At 42.0% G+C, this 16,943-nt stretch overlaps 1 protein-coding gene across 1 annotated transcript in view; it reads right to left on the bottom strand.

Moving 5' to 3' along the window:
* Window positions 1-16,943, bottom strand: part of LOC308369954 (uncharacterized protein) — a gene marked incomplete at its 5' end in the record, with an annotated part of 81,859 nt that overhangs the window by 40,556 nt on the left and 24,360 nt on the right. Inside the window, 4 exons of the mRNA XM_080844515.1 lie at window positions 3,331-3,367; window positions 13,580-13,652; window positions 14,967-15,175; window positions 15,264-15,331. Of these exons, the coding sequence (XP_080700641.1) occupies window positions 3,331-3,367; window positions 13,580-13,652; window positions 14,967-15,175; window positions 15,264-15,331 (387 nt within the window). The remainder of the gene's footprint in view (window positions 1-3,330; window positions 3,368-13,579; window positions 13,653-14,966; window positions 15,176-15,263; window positions 15,332-16,943) is intronic.

Here is a 16,943-nt window from a genome sequence, read left to right as displayed (position 1 = left end):
AGGTGCTGACTGCAAGACCATAACAGGTTTCGATACCTCTGAAACGACGCTGACATTGTGCTGACAGCTCAGTAGCTAGCCTGTTACCCTGGCGTTCACTAGATGCAGTTGATCTCAAAAGGAGTGACACCAGGGGAATCACCTTTGACAGTGAAACATGTTTTTCAGATGATATTTCTCTGGTGACTTCCTCAAATGGTCTCAGGGCATCAACAGAGAGACCTAGCAATGACCAATCTTCCTCACTTAAGCACAGCGAGCTCTTTCCAAGCAGACAGAGCACAGTAGTCACCACATCTTTCTGCTCATGCAGTCTCTCGAACATGTAGAACACTGAATTCCACCTTGTTTCTACTGATTGAATCAGTTTATGCTCTGGAAAATTCAGCTGTTTTTGGATTTCTTTGAGCCTCTCTGCTGCTCTTGTGCTGTGGTGAAAGAAGGCTACTATAGCACTGCATCTGTGCTGGATGTCCAGAAGACCAGGGAGAGCCTTAATGGAGTCTTTCACCACTAAATTTATTGTGTGGGCAAAGCATGGATAATGTTTCCACCCCGCTCTGTGCACAGCAGCAACCATATTGGCACCATTATCTGTGATTACGGCCTGAACTTTGTCTGTTATGCCCCATTCATCAGTAATTCTTTTCAATTCTGAACAAATGTTGTCAGCTGTGTGTTGTCCTGAAAAACTACAGGTCTCCAAGACATAGGCTTGCATTTGCCAGCTCTCATCAACAACATGGCATGTGACAGTCAAGTAGGCCTCTGTGGTTCTTGACGTCCACATGTCTGTTGTAAGAACAGCACTGTCTGTTCCATCCAGACACTGTCTCACCTTTAAGCGGCACTCTTCAAACAATGCCGGTATCTTCCCTACTGTTAAGGTTTTCCTACTTGGAATCAAATATTGTGGATCCAGTGCCTTCACAAAATCCCTAAAACCCTTATCTTCCACTATTGATAACGGTTGCAGGTCCTTTGCAATCATTTCAGCCAGTTTTGATGTGATATTGACAGCTCTTGGTGAATCACCTAGGTGAAATAAAATTTCTCTCATAATGCATGTCAATAATGTAGCCTAAATATAGCATGTCACTTGAACAAAAGGTGTTATTTGCCTATATTCAGATATTCTGCAGGGTTGATTGCAATCAAATAGCCTACTATTTATACAACCCCAAACCAGAAAAAGTTGGGACGGTACGGAAAATGCAAATAAAAAAAGAAATCAGTGATAAATGTATAAATGTATTCTCATTTGGTGTCTGTAGTCCCTAAACAACTTTTAAGTGTAGTGAAAAAATAAAGAAATTATAAAGTGATAAATGCTTTACTGTCCCAACTTTTTTTTAAATGTGTTGCAAACACTGAAATTGAATTAAGTGTTTATTTTGAAAAAACAATCAAATTCATCAGTTAAAATAATCTGCTGTTGCATTGCTTTCAATACTACACAGGTCAACGAGAATTTACAAATAACTGTTTTCGCTTTTAATTTCCATTTAATATATTGTCCCAACTTTTTCTGGTTTGGAATTGTAGATAACACGTCTCAATGGGTTGCTATAATAGGCCTACACTTTGACAACAAAAGTGTGTGATTGCTCAAAAACATCCACGTTTGTTTTCTAATAGCCTATCAATAAACGCGGACTTTTCACATTTGCAGGAGCATAGCCTAATGTTAAAAGGGCACGCAGGACAGGTGACATGTAGCCTAGGTCTAAATGTAAAAATTAAAGTTAGGTTGTTCTCAGTTTCGCGATGTTATGTTTGAGCAATCACACAAACATATATATATATATGACATGACTAAAATATTATTAGCCTACTCTTACTATAAGCTACCTGGGTACTGTCTGCCTCTCTGCAAAGATTCGGCCAACGAACTCTGTCTCTGTGCCGGGGGTCTGGGTGCATTTTCCGCCTCTCTCCGTTTTAGAAGTTCGGCATTTTCTTTGTGGTATGTTTTAAGGTGTTTGTGGAGGTTGGTAGTGTTTCCACAATATCTTATGCTCTTTTTACAAGTGTCACAACTTGCAGAAGCATCATTATCTGGTGTAAAATAGCTCCAAACAGCGCTTCGCTTCCTCTCTGCCATGTCTCTCATTCAATGTGCGAGGTTGCGAGGAGTCAGTGGATAGAAGCCTTCGCTGGTCTTCTACGTGTTGCGTCAATGAGTCACATGACGGCACGACAACGAATCACAGTAGAGCAGCATGAGACGGAGGAAGAGCAAAGCGTGATATGAGAGCAGCGTTTGCTCAGGATTGTATGGGAGTCTAGGAGACACAAGCAAAGTATAGTGAACGTAGAGGAGAAATTTAAATTACATGATCGATCCCATTAGAATTGTATCGATCCGATACCAATACCAGCGTTGGCATCGATAGTATCGATACTTATATCGATCCGCCCACCACTAATGCACTGTCCCCAACATAGCCAGCCATGCACCTACCCAACACTGACAGCATATAAAAATGTGTTGGTTTTTTAAATTTCCAGAGCTCATATTTTTCATGTTGGTGTAGGTCCAATGTCCTCAACCTGGCAACCCCCATAAGCTTCGAGACTGAGACTGAGGGGAAGAGGGGTGACAATGCTCTCGAATATTTTGAATTTTGAATGCAGTACCGATTTTAAACGCTCCTGTAAGTCGTATAGTATAACCAACAGGAGATCACCGATGTTTTAAGTGCTATTGGTGATACTACTCTGTGTAAGAGTGAAATTACTGTTTCTTTTTGTGGACGGCCCCTGCGCACTCAGTTGGCTGCAAATATAGACCGATATTAATTGTCCAGTTCGTTAGACGGCTCGTTTTGAAGACATTGTGTTTGTAGTTCGTTGCCCTTATGGCTTAGACGATAGATCCGGGAACTTCGAATATGTGAATATCTTTCAAACTTTACCGAAGTTTGAGTTCGTCCTTTCCGTTGTTCCGTGTTACTCCTCCATTTTACAATGGGCGGCACATACAGTCTAGCCTGTTAGCGTAACCTGTTAGCTTACAATGACGTTGGATAATAGAGACTTTAGGACATTAACATATCGTTGTCCACATAAAAGTCCACAATAAACAGTAACCATGCTCAATATCTGGTCTACGTCGAGTGATGTTCCTTTTATTTGTTTTCGTTAGCAGAAAGCTATTGTATTCCTGTCATTTCACATTTATCGGACAGTCGACTATTTTAGGCAAGGCCTGTACAAGGATGCAGACTTATTGTAAGTAAGACTATTGTAGCGTTAATGCTTTCTTTCTATGTTTTAAAATCAAAAGCACAGATTTAGCAGTTTACAATTAAATCTTGAGGTACTCACAAACGGTATATTCTGGATATTTCTTTGCTGAAAAATTCTACCAACGTGTTGACAAAATGGAAGAAACGAGTTTAGTTTCACTTTCATGTGAAGCGCGTGCCTGGCGCTGTTTGAAGAGGAGGGGCGAACAAATGTAAAGGGAACCTACCGCATCATGTATGATGGTCTTCATAATTAATTAAGCAATAAGGTTCGAGAGGCAGTACGGTATCGTCAATAATGTACTTGTTCGAGGGAGTTGTTAGGCCCGACGCGCAGTGTGCAATAGTGCTTGAAGATGAGGTTTTGTGTTTAGAGTTTAGAGAAAATGAGTGACTGTTTCAAGAATGTGTTTTAGCAATTGTAAAAAAAACTGTAACATAATGGTACAAGGTGATCCGGAGTAAAAATAGGCTTTCACCACACGTCTATGATCAAACTTCTTTTTAAAATAACTCTTTCACTCATTTTGACTTTTCACAGTAGCCTATGCCTGAAAAGATCCCATGGTATGCAGGGCATGTCTGACTCACATGAACATTACCCCATCCATTAGGCCTACACACCACACCACACCCCACCACTTGTCTACATGACAACCCACCCACCCAGAGGAAAAAGCATCAACATACATACAGTGCCCTCCACAATTATTGGCACCCCTAGTGAATATGAGCAAACAGGCTATGAAAAAATATGTCTTTGCTGTTTATCCTCTTGATCATCCACTCAAAATATATATAAAAACCTTACCTTTTCATTGAGGTAAAATAATTGTATAATGTGGACATTAAATAAATATTATTCTCCAAGACACGTGTGCCACAATTATCGGCCTATATCCACCGTCCACTGTATTTTGTTGTGGAATCTGTATATTGCACTGCTATTACTCAGTTCAGCCTGTGGGGGGCAGCAGACACCTATTGATGGGCAATCCAGAGACATGACACCTTTTTGCCTGCAGGGGTTAGCAGCGGCCCAAATGATGCATGATCCTGTAGTCACAGTTCTTCTCGATTGATTACACACAAAAACTGGAACCTATAACACAACGACCACAACCTGTTACTCTTGTGCCAACTCCCTAAACCAATTCTGCTTAACTATAAGCACAATTGTCTGCTTTGGACACAGATTTCAATTGTTAGCTACACTTTCTTCAAAACACAACACACAATTATCTGCTTTAAACACAGATTTCAATTGTTAGCTACACTTTCTTCACAACACAACACACAAGTATCTGCTTTAAACACAGATTTCAATTGTTAACCACACTTTCTTCAAAACACTTCACACCATCCTCTCTACTTTGCACACTTCCTCAATGCCAGAACCTCCTTGTTTTCAGACAGAACACACTGCTATTCAAATGGCAAAACTTCCATTTCTAATTGTTTTGCAATTTGAAATCAAACCTTTAGCAATATGATGGCCACAGGTTAGCTCCAGGTTTGGAGAACAATTGATGGCAACATTGAAGTGAGAGGGGATCAGAGAAGCAGAGGAGTGAGAGTAAGAGGGGGAGGAGAAGGAGGAAGAGCAAGAGCAAGAAGGAGAACCATTATCTCTGATGAGATTCGGGCAGTGGTGGTCCGTCAGGGGCTTCAAGGCCTTCTCTGCTGGCCTAATCATCATTAGAAAATAAATGTAATTTGAATATTTTCTTTTCATAAATATGTATTACAGTTTTTTACAATTGCTAAAACACATTCTTGAAACAGTCACTCATTTTCTCTAAACTCTAAACACAAAACCTCATCTTCAAGCACTATTTACAAAACCCCTGAATTCTCTTGCAAAATGAAACTTTCGCCTCAAAACAGTTTTACCTGTGCTCAAAATCAAACACTGCTGTCAAATCATGAACAAAGTGTTCAAAATTGTATACACTTTCAAGCAGTCAGTAAACAATACACCAAAAAATAGAAAACACACTGTTCAAAACATATAGTTCTCAGGGAGAAGTACATTTTTTTTTACCTCAAAACAAATTTCATATTTATCTATCATTGACTTTTGATGAATGAAAACATGTTCTCTCATAGTAGCTATACAAATGTATCAGAAATTACTTCTTTGCCTTGCTCTAATTTGTGTTGGTTCTTTCTCCTTCTTGTACCCCTATAGTACTGTACCCTGCATCTCACTACTCACAACTCACTCTTGTTCTTTGTTGATATATGAACCTGCAACCAGTCAAAATCTATTGAGCAATCAGTACTGTTACTGTACCAAATAGAAAGCACAATGTTCAGGGCCATACAACATGTTTACGTATTGTCCTTATACAGCCTACAATGCACTTTAGGCCTACTACAATATACACTACCACAGTAAAAGGGACACAAATCAAAGGAGTCAACGTGGTGTTTACTTGTCCTCCTCCCCTCACATTGTTTCTTCTATTCATTCTCAGACTTTCTCCTTCCCACCTTCAACAACCTGTTTGCTCCCTAAACTGGCTCATATTGGTTGTGTCACATCATTTGATACAAGTTAAATCAATTTTGAGTGGTTGTGTTCAATCAATGACATTTGTTCTCTATTTGTATTTGATTGTTGCCACTTGTGTTTACCAGTATGCTGCCCTACAAAGCACCATTTTTTGGCGAAAATGAGTTATTGTGTTTTTTGTAACATTCAAAGCATTGTTTGTCATGTAACAAAACATCTCATCTCAAATGTATGTCGTTTTGGAGAAAATTGTTGGGTGTTTGTACAGTAACTACAAAAACTGCTAGTAAAGCAAAGCAAAAAGGCAGTAAACGCCATTACTGTATTAAGTTACTGCCTTCTTACTTGGTATGGAACCTTCGGAAGTAGGAGTAATACAAAGTAATACAGAGCAAAAATACAGTAACTGTAAAAAGGGGGTAAAATACAAAAAACAATAAAATTACTAATATCTGAAAAGAATAAGGTTATATGGAGTAACAATACTGCCTCATGTCCAATAATCTACCTACAACTACTTGGGCTGGACAACAAGATAACTTTAAGGTCATTTTTCTCAGTTTAGTGCTCTGTGCAGTTACTGCCTTTTTGCTTTGTAGGGCAGTATGGATGACATGTGAATTAGAGTGCAGAATGTGTTTTAAGACTGAGAATGTGTTTAGAGTTTTGCTGAAAAGTCTAAGTGAGACCCGAAAAATTGTGTTTTACCATGAGAAATAGTTTAAGGTATTGACAACAAACTGCACAATTAGCTTCATGAGTTCAGGCAACTGAGAACTTTGTTCAGCCAGTGGGTTTTAGTGTTTTAGCAATTGTAAAAAACTGTAAATTATTCCCCATAGTCCATTATCTTCATTTCATAGCTTCCAGCGTTGTTAATTTATGTTAGAGCTTTCATCCAATCATATTTCAGCTATCATGTGTTGCCACGCTCCGAGAAAGTCTTCCCCGAGAACAGAAATCTTCCCTGAGGCCTTCAGAATTCACATTGAAGGCCCGTGTACATCTGATTGGTTATCAAAACTGGCTGTTTCAGTTCATTTAAGTTGAATGAACTGAAACAGACAGTTGTGACAACCAATCAAATTTCGAGTTGGCGACACTGGGCCTTCTAGAAGGCCCGGAAGATTTCTTTCCTCGCGTTGAACGTGACACGTAAACGTCCTTTGATTGGATACTGAGGCAGACCGGTGCAGTGCTTCAGTGCTCAGTTTAGCTGGCTAATGCAGAACGACGTATACATCGGTTTCAATGCTTATTATGCTAGTTGTTTCAATTGGTAAGACTAAATATAATGACATTAACCAACTCAAATAAACTAGTTTACACCAACTTGGTAATTCCAGTTTTTGATACAATTACCACGCCATTTTCAAGACGGAACTTTCAAGAAAAACTGGATATCGTGAGGATGGGAAGTTTAATGAAACTGCTTTGCAGGTGGGACAATGCGATGTTTAGTGGACGAACTTGTTAAAGCTCACATAGGCTACTTTCGGTGGACTTAATAACACTTTGTAGACTAATCCCTGAAAATCGCCTTTTATTTTTAAGTTGTGACAGTAATATCCAAGCGATCATATAACTGCGAGTTTACTACTCTTACCGTAATGTATTGTTAATACGGGTGTATTGATTTTAAATGCTCCGGAAATATTAATAAAGTCTGTTGTACTCGACTATGTTAAGGTGATGCAACGCTCACTTATACTGCCTTTCTGTATAAATATAATGGTTCGAGAGCCATGGCGTCATAATGATGGTATTAGGAGGTGGATTCACTCAGTTTAACATCGTGTAGGACATCGCTGAAGGCCTAGTCGTGAAATGCACGGACCGCCACTGGATTCGGGCCACTGTGGTCAACCATGTGGTCAACCATGGTATGACAATGCAGGAGGCTGGCCAGAGGGTTCAACCAAACATACTGTAATACTCCAGACAGTCTTGGTCAAACTCGTGGGAAACTTCCCGTGCTTTATTGTTCAAACAAGCATATAACAACCGAGTTGCTGTTTCAGCCACAACTCACGCTTTTAACTAGAAATAGACAGCACCAACTTACTAACGATCATCTTCACTCTCACCCTGCACACGCACACGCACACTCTCACGCGCACACACTTAACTCCACCCCCTAAATCCCCCTAAAAGGCACACAACATTTCAGGAAACCTAACAGGCACAGATCACAATATCACAGGATATTACGATACTGTAAGCCGCTTTTCAGTTGCATCCATTATCCAGACATTCAGAAGAGAGAACAGTACTGATTGCTCAATAGATTTTGACTGGTTGCAGGTTCATATCAACAAAGAACAAGAGTGAGTTGTGAGTAGTGAGATGCAGGGAACAGTACTATAGGGGTACAAGAAGGAGAAGGAACCAACACAAATTAGAGCAAAGCAAAGTAGTAATTTCTGATACATTTGTATAGCTACTATGAGAGAACATGTTTTCATTCATTAAAAGTCAATGATAGATAAATATGAAATTTGTTTTGAGGTAAAAAAAAAAAAAATTTACTTCTCCCTGAGAACTATATGTTTTGAACAGTGTGTTTTCTATTTTTTGGTGTATTGTTTACTGACTGCTTGTAAGTGTATATAATTTTGAACACTTTGTTTATGATTTGACAGCAGTGTTTGATTTTGAGCACAGGTAAAACTGTTTTGAGGCGAAAGTTTAATTTTGCAAGAGGATTCAGAGGTTTTGTAAATAGTGCTTGAAGATGAGGTTTTGTGTTTAGAGTTTAGAGAAAATGAGTGACTGTTTCAAGAATGTGTTTTAGCAATTGTAAAAAACTGATCTTTTGGAGAAAAAAAAATATTTTAGCTGTTACTGTATATTTGGGTGTTGTTTTGTATTTGAGTTAAAACATTATACAGTTACAAATATACAACAGGAGAAAGCGTACAGTAACACTGGACATGAAAAGGCATAATGCTCCTGATAAGGCCTTCATACTGGTGTTTTCCCATTTCTTAGTAGTGTTTTCCATTGAGCCATTCCATTCCATTAGTGTTCAATCGATGCTTAGAATGTCTACTCATATAATGGTCTGTGTTTGTCATTTGGAAACAAAATACCCTTTTGAGGTGACATAACACATAACACTTTGAAAGCAAAGTAGCATTTTGCAGGAGATATAAAGGGTTTTGCATTTTGTGTGAGTGGTCTAGGGATTTGTGTTAGAGTTTTGAGAAAATGAGGCATGCTTTCAAAAAATGTGTGTTTTCAAGCAATCGAGAAAAACTGTAAAGGTGCAGTTTGAGAGCTTGTGTTGTTGAGTGGCTGGAATGGTGGGACATTGAAAGGCTGTAACACGGGAGATGTTTTGAGCAAACACACTAGATGGACAGCTAGAGGCACGTAAACTGCATTATAGTCAAGGACTAACCCTTCAATTACTATCACCTTCTCATCTCATTTATATTTTAGTCAAGGACTAACCCTTCAATTATTATCACCCTCTCATCTCGTATATATTATAGTCAAGGACTAACCCTTCAATTAGTATCACTCTCTCATCTCGTGTACATATTTTAGTCAAGCACTAACCCTTCAATTATTATCACCCTCTCATCTCGTGTATATTATAGTCAAGGACTAACCCTTCAATTATTATCACCCTCTCATCTTGTATATAAATTATAGTCAAGCACTAACCCTTCAATTAGTATCACCCTCTCATCTCGTATATATATTATAGTGAAGGACTAACCCTTCAATAATTATCACCCTCTCATCTTGTATATATATTTTAGTCAAGCACTAACCCTTCAATTAGTATCACCCTCTCATCTCATATATATATTATAGTCAAGGACTAACCCTTCAATTATGATCACTCTCTCATCTCGTGTACATATTTTAGTCAAGCACTAACCCTTCAATTATTATCACCCTCTCATCTCGTATATATTTTAGTCAAGCACTAACCCTTCAATTATTGTCACCCTCTCATCTCGTATATATTATAGTCAAGGACTAACCCTTCAATTATGATCACTCTCTCATTTCATGTGCCATGTATATTTAAGCACTCTGTGAATAAATACAAGAACTACCCTGAATGTAAAGTTATTTATAAATAAATAAAGTTTGATTTGTAAAATCTGAATCCTGAGTCCTGACGATTAGTCCTTTGTTGATTAGTCTTATAGGCAAGTATATCACCAAAACACATCACGATCTTCCAGCAAAGTCCAAAGTAACTCACCAAAACACATCACGCTCTCACAGTGCGGTGTACTAAATCACCAAAACTCCTCAGATAGCCAGCTAGCTAGTAACTGTGCTATTGATGGTGTTGGAATGTGTGTGTCACATGCAGAGATAATCTATGCAGCCGTGCATGTGTTTGTTTGCATGTGTCTGTGTGTGTGTGTGTGTGTGTGTGTGTGTGTGTGTGTGTGTGTGTGTGTGTGTGTGTGTGTGTGTGTGTGTGTGTGTGTGTGTGTGTGTGGATAGTTACACTGGTTTATGTGTGTATTTCCGTCTGTATAATTTAAAAAGTTTGAAGAGATATTTTCATCCCCAACCCTGTGTGTGTGTTCAGGGCTGGTCATTACTAAAACTCCTCAGATAGCCAGCTAGCTAGTAACTGTGCTATTGATGGTGTTGGAATGTGTGTGTGTCACATGCAGAGATAATCTATGCAGCCGTGCATGTGTTTGTTTGCATGTGTCTGTGTGTGTGTGTGTGTGTGTGTGTGTGTGTGTGTGTGTGTGTGTGTGTGTGTGTGTGTGTGTGTGTGTGTGTGTGTGTGTGTGTGTGTGTGTGTGTGTGGATAGTTACACTGGTTTATGTGTGTATTTCCGTCTGTATAATTTAAAAAGTTTGAAGAGATATTTTCATCCCCAACCCTGTGTGTGTGTTCAGGGCTGGTCATTACTACAGGCGACATAGGCAGTTGCCTAGCACGTCCCTGGAGGGGGGCACCAAAAACAGCGCCCAGTTTTTTGTTGAGGGCCAGAGTTTTTGGCGCCCCCTTCTATATCTCCAACTTATATTTTGACATGGATCTAAAAAATGAATCTAACATAAGATAAAAATGAGACAAAAATCGAAAGAGGAAGGGGTACGTACCTCCTTGGTGTTGTCAGAACATGCTAGCACATTGAGGGCTATGGTTTGAGTGTGTGTGTCCAAGAAACGTTGACGAAAGAAACTATTAAGAGGCAATATACAAGGCAAAAGCCATCCAGTGCGAAATTCAAAAAGAAAAGGAAGGAAGAAGAGAAAAGTGCCAAGGAGAAAGGTAAATCCTTAAATCCTGTCCATGTCATGGTTCTCTTCCGTAGACACACACACACACACACACACACACACACACACACACACACACACACACACACACACACACACACACACACACACACACACACACACACACACACACACACACACACACACACACACACACACACACACACACTCACACACACACACATTCACACACACACACACACAGACACAGACACATGGTAATCACTCAGTTTATTTCCCATTTGTTCTCCATCATTGTTGTTTAGTTAATTCAGGTTGGTGTGTGTGTGTGTGTGTGTGTGTGTGTGTGTGTGTGTGTGTGTGTGTTTGTGTGTGTGTTTGTGTGTGTGTGTGTGTGTGTCTGTGTGTGTGTGTGTGTGTGTGTGTGTGTGTGTGTGTGTGTGTGTGTGTGTGTGTGTGTGTGTGTGTGGATATTGGATATTGGTCATAGTGTGGCAAGCGTATTATTCACAGTAACTTTTCCCAGCCAATCATCTGCAGGTCTGGTGTCATAGTACCTTCCTGATGCAGGAGCATTCCAAGTGTTTGTGAGTCTCTGTGTGTGCTTGTGAGCCTGTGTTTGTGAGTTTGTGTGTGTGTTTTGTGTGTCTCTGTGTGTGTTTTGTGAGTCTGTGTGTTTGTGAGTCTGTGTGTGTGTTTTGTGAGACTGTGTGTTTGTGAGTCTGTGTGTGTGTTTGTGAGTCTGTGTGTGTGTTTTGTGAGTCTGTGTATTTGTGGGTCTGTGTGTGTTTTATGGACATCAAATTTTAATTAAAAAGTTTGGGCATCCAGTGTTAATATATACATTTTCTGGTAGGCAGTGTAGGCACCCTCTACCAACACACTTTTCTCTGTCTCTTTCTCTCTCTCTCTCTCTCTAAACACAGCCTGTATTCTACTATACAGTTTGTCCCTTTAAGTGAAATAAAAAAGCGTTAAAGGAAAACCGTGAAACTTCAATTTGCACTCACATCCGAAAAGACAACAGCTCGCGCTTTCATCCGCCCCCTTTCGGAAGCGCGTGCTAATTGACTCCGCGCACCTCCATTATCACCATGAATAAGCATCGCGCGCTCATGCATACCGACAGGTGGGCCGCAGTTTCACCTTGCGGCGTTGCCAGAGCAACGGGTGGTGGGTGGGCCGCTGTGAATTACACGCGGAAGCCACTGGCGCATTTAACACCCGCCATAATAGACGTAATCACGTCTGTGAAGCACAACAATAGTAATTGAGGCCTCGTTAATGAGGGCAATCGAAGAATGCTTCGCGTCTAATTTTTTTACAAGTGCAATGACAAGGGCCTCTGAGGACTTTTGGGGGTAAAACCGAACAAAGGCGCAGCAGCATCTGTTCATATCAACAACTTAGTGGATATGAGGAGATATGCCCACTTCTATGAGTTCATATCAACAACTTAGTGGATACGAGGAGATATGTCCACTTCTATGAGTTCATATCAACAACTTAGTGGATACGAGGAGATATGCCCACTTCTATGAGTTACTGTAATATCAACAACTTAGTGGATACGAGGAGATATGTCCGCTTCTCTGAGTTACTGTAATATCAACAACTTAGTGGATACGAGGAGAAATGTCCGCTTCTCTGAGTTCATATCAACAACTTAGTGGATACGAGGAGATATGTCCACTTCTATGAGTTCATATCAACAACTTAGTGGATACGAGGAGATATGTCGACTTATCTGGAAGCAACTTTGTGTTCCGCGGTTTCCCAGACATCACTGGTTCTGTCTAGTCACCCCACCACTGCAGAACGGAAATGTCCCAATAAAGCAAACAGCTCAACTCTTACTCACCACATCCTCGACGCCGACAACAAACTGAAACAATTAGGGCGCAATCTCAGCTTTGGAGTGTGTGAGAGAGAGAGCGACTAAATGTCTACACTCGAAAAACAGTTCGCGACCTCACAGAGTGCACGAGAGGACACATTAGGGACGTGTTTACCGTGAGCGCGCATTTGTTTTTTGTATTACCCGACAGTCTCCAAACAAAAATCGGGAATAATAGAGACCTGCATTTAGGGCAAACAGAGCAGTCCAGTTCAGAGCCAAACACCTGAAATAGCCACCGGGCCTACATGAGGTAGGACACAGTGGGCTAACATGTGTTTCGCAGTGTCTTCACAGGCTGTGTTCTCGTATCACTGCTGGTTGAATATACATTTTTTCGGAAGCTCCCAATGAGGGGCTCCACTGTCTGTGAATCTAACATCTAGGCCTCCATGTAACCGAAGACAGTCTTTTGTGTGTGTGTGTTGATGGGTACATATGTGTGATGGGGGAGGGGTCGTTGTGCGGGTGGTGTGACAAACAAATGCTTTGAATTATGAGAGTGGAGAGAGGCACACACGGACCCCGTGCGCTGTTGACACGAAACTTAAGGGAATAAATCTTCATAACCTCAATCCATAAAATAACAATATATCTGTGTATAGTTGTGTGTGTGTGTGTGTGTGTGTGTGTGTCATGCAACAGTGTTTTGGATCTCGTTAAATCTGGTTTGTATACTTGGGAAGTTTCCCAAAACAGGTACGTGCCCCACTGCCAGCCTACCGCAGCAAACTGACACACTCACACCACACTCACACCACACCACACCACACCACACCACACCACACCACACCACACTCACACCACACCACACCACACTCACACCACACTCACACCACACCACACCACACCACACCACACCACACTCACACCACACCACACTCACACCACACCACACCACACCGGTATGACTCACATGAACATTACCCCATCCATTAGGTCCACATCACACCACACCACACCACACCACACCACACCACCCCACCCCACACCACCCCACACCACACCACACCACACCACACCACCCCACACCACACCACACCACACCACCCCACACCACACCACACCACTCCACTCCACACCACACCACACCACACCACACCACTCCACACCACTCCATCCCACACCACACCACCCCACCCAACCCCACACCACACCACACCACACAACACATCTCACCACACCACACCACACCACACCACTCCACACCACTCCATCCCACACCACACCACCCCACACCACACCACACCACACCACACCTGTATGACTCACATGAACATTACCCCATCCATTAGGCCCACACCACACCACACCACACCACACCGGTATGACTCACATGAACATTACCCCATCCATTAGGCCCACACCACACCACACCACACCACACCGGTATGACTCACATGAACATTACCCCATCCATTAGGCCCACACCACACCACACCACACCACACCACACCGGTATGACTCACATGAACATTACCCCATCCATTAGGTCCACACCGCACCACACCACACCACACCACCCCACACCACTCCATCCCACACCACACCACCCCACCCAACCCCACACCACACCACACCACACCACACCACACCACACCTGTATGACTCACATGAACATTACCCCATCCATTAGGCCCACACCACACCACACCACACCACACCACATCACACCCCACCTGCTTGACTCACATGAACATTACCCCATCCATTAGTCCCACACCACACCACACCACACCACACCCCACCTGCTTGACTCACATGAACATTACCCCATCCATTAGGCCCACACCACACCACACCACACCACACCACACCACACCACACCACACCACACCCCACCTGCTTGACTCACATGAACATTACCCCATCCATTAGGCCCACACCACACCACACCACACCACACCACACCACACCACACCACACCACACCCCACCTGCTTGACTCACATGAACATTACCCCATCCATTAGGCCCACACCACACCACACCACACTTTTGGTCTGTCAGTAATAATTTTTCCGTATCTCTGCTCTCCAAACACACTCTCTGGTGGCCACGCTGACCAACACCATCTCAAAGGTCTCCTCTGCATACTTGGAATAAACCTCATAGAAGTTTGGGTTGAAGCTGCAGTACCTCAGTTTAATCTCCTGAGGGGTGATGGAGGATGGGCAGGAGGTCGTCAGGCTGAACCAGGCCTTCACCCAGAGGGATCTCTCAGGTTTGGGCTTGGAAATCCTCACAGCCCTGCCCCTCTCCTGGTCCTCCACAGCTACTCCTTAACAGTGTTCGCTCTTTTGGCTGCAGGTACACATTGAGAGTGAGGGGAGAGGTGCTGGTCTTGTAGAGCAGCAGCTCACAGTGGACTTTCAAGCGAATTCCAGCCTGCAGCAGCCAGCCCAGAGGAGACAGGGAGGGGTGGGCAAGCCTGGCATGATGTAGGGTCAGCTCACACGCCTACAGAAAGACTCCACAGTCCTGCCCATGCAGGATCCTCACTGCATCATGCACAGATGCCTCACAACCCCCCAAACACAGGAAATGTGGTAGATGGATCCCCTCCAGCTCTCCTGACATGAGCCTGATGTCCATCAGAGGACCAGCTGGTCTGTAATGCATGTGGTCCAGCTCTTCACAGAAGACTTCCTATTTAAAAAAAATAGTACTGCAGGGTGACTGGACCAGCACATGACCAGCGCAGACCAGACTCTGAGCACTCATAGCTCCTTGGAGGAGAGCTCAGGCTGTAGGTTGAGACGCTTTGCTCTGTAGAGACTTCAGGCTCCACCAGGACCCAGTGGCCGGTGTCTGGAACTTCAGCACAGAATAAGGCTACATCAGTTGTTATACAGGACAAATATTAGCATAATAAATGAGGCTGCATCAGTTGTTGTACAGGACAAATATTAGCATATTAAATGAGGCTACATCAGTTGCTATACAGGACAAACATTAGCACATTAAATGAGGCTACATCAGTTATACAGGACAAACATTAGCACATTAAATGAGGCTACATCAGTTGTTATACAGGACAAACATTAGCACATTAAATGAGGCTACATCAGTTGTTATACAGGACAAACATTAGCACATTAAATGAGGCTACATCAGTTGTTATACAGGACAAACATTAGCACATTAAATGAGGCTACATCAGTTATACAGGACAAACATTAGCACATTAAATGAGGCTACATCAGTTGTTATACAGGACAAACATTAGCACATTAAATGAGGCTACATCAGTTATACAGGACAAACATTAGCACATTAAATGAGGCTACATCAGTTGTTATACAGGACAAACATTAGCACATTAAATGAGGCTACATCAGTTGTTATACAGGACAAATCCAGCAAAACCTTGCCAAAGACCAACCAGTGAACTAAATGACTAAATATCATATAATTGCCATTGCCAATGATGATGTGGTATCCATACTTAGAGAAAGGTGGCGCCATTTCAGTGCAGGGCCCTTTAGCTGAGAGGACGAGAGGAAGGGAGAGAGGGGGAGAGGGAGAGAAAGGGAGAGGGAGACACTTGCCTATTTACTGTTAGTATACAATGGAAGCTTGTTTCAGTGTTTGTGCCAGAAGTCCCGACACTGATCTCTTCAGCTAAGTGATCATCTCTTCCATATAAACTCAGAATGGGGATAATAATAATAATAATAATAATAATTCATTAATTTAATTTTTAACGCACTTTTCATTCAAAAGAATCTCAGAATGCCTACATATTAGAAACTAACTATAATAATACAATAAAATAAAAAATAAAAAATTGTTAACATAGGCATAACAGAAAAGATTTAACACAAGGCCAGAAATGCCTTCCTAAATAAAAAGTTTTAAGTCCAGCTTTAAAGGAGTCCAGCGTCTGCGTTGCCCTTAGGTGGTCAGGGAGGCTGTTCCATAAGTGTGGCACTGCCGGGCAAAAGGCCCAGTCGCCCATGGTGCGGAGCTTGGTTTTGGGGACGCGGAGGAGCGAGCTGTTTGAAGACCTGAGGGTGCAGGTAGAGGTTTGGGGAGTAATT

Source organism: Sprattus sprattus, assembly GCF_963457725.1.
Source record: "Sprattus sprattus genome assembly, chromosome: 9".
Lineage (NCBI taxonomy): Eukaryota > Metazoa > Chordata > Actinopteri > Clupeiformes > Clupeidae > Sprattus > Sprattus sprattus.
Note: the sequence above shows the minus strand (reverse complement) of the source record. Positions and strands in the feature narration are given on the sequence as shown.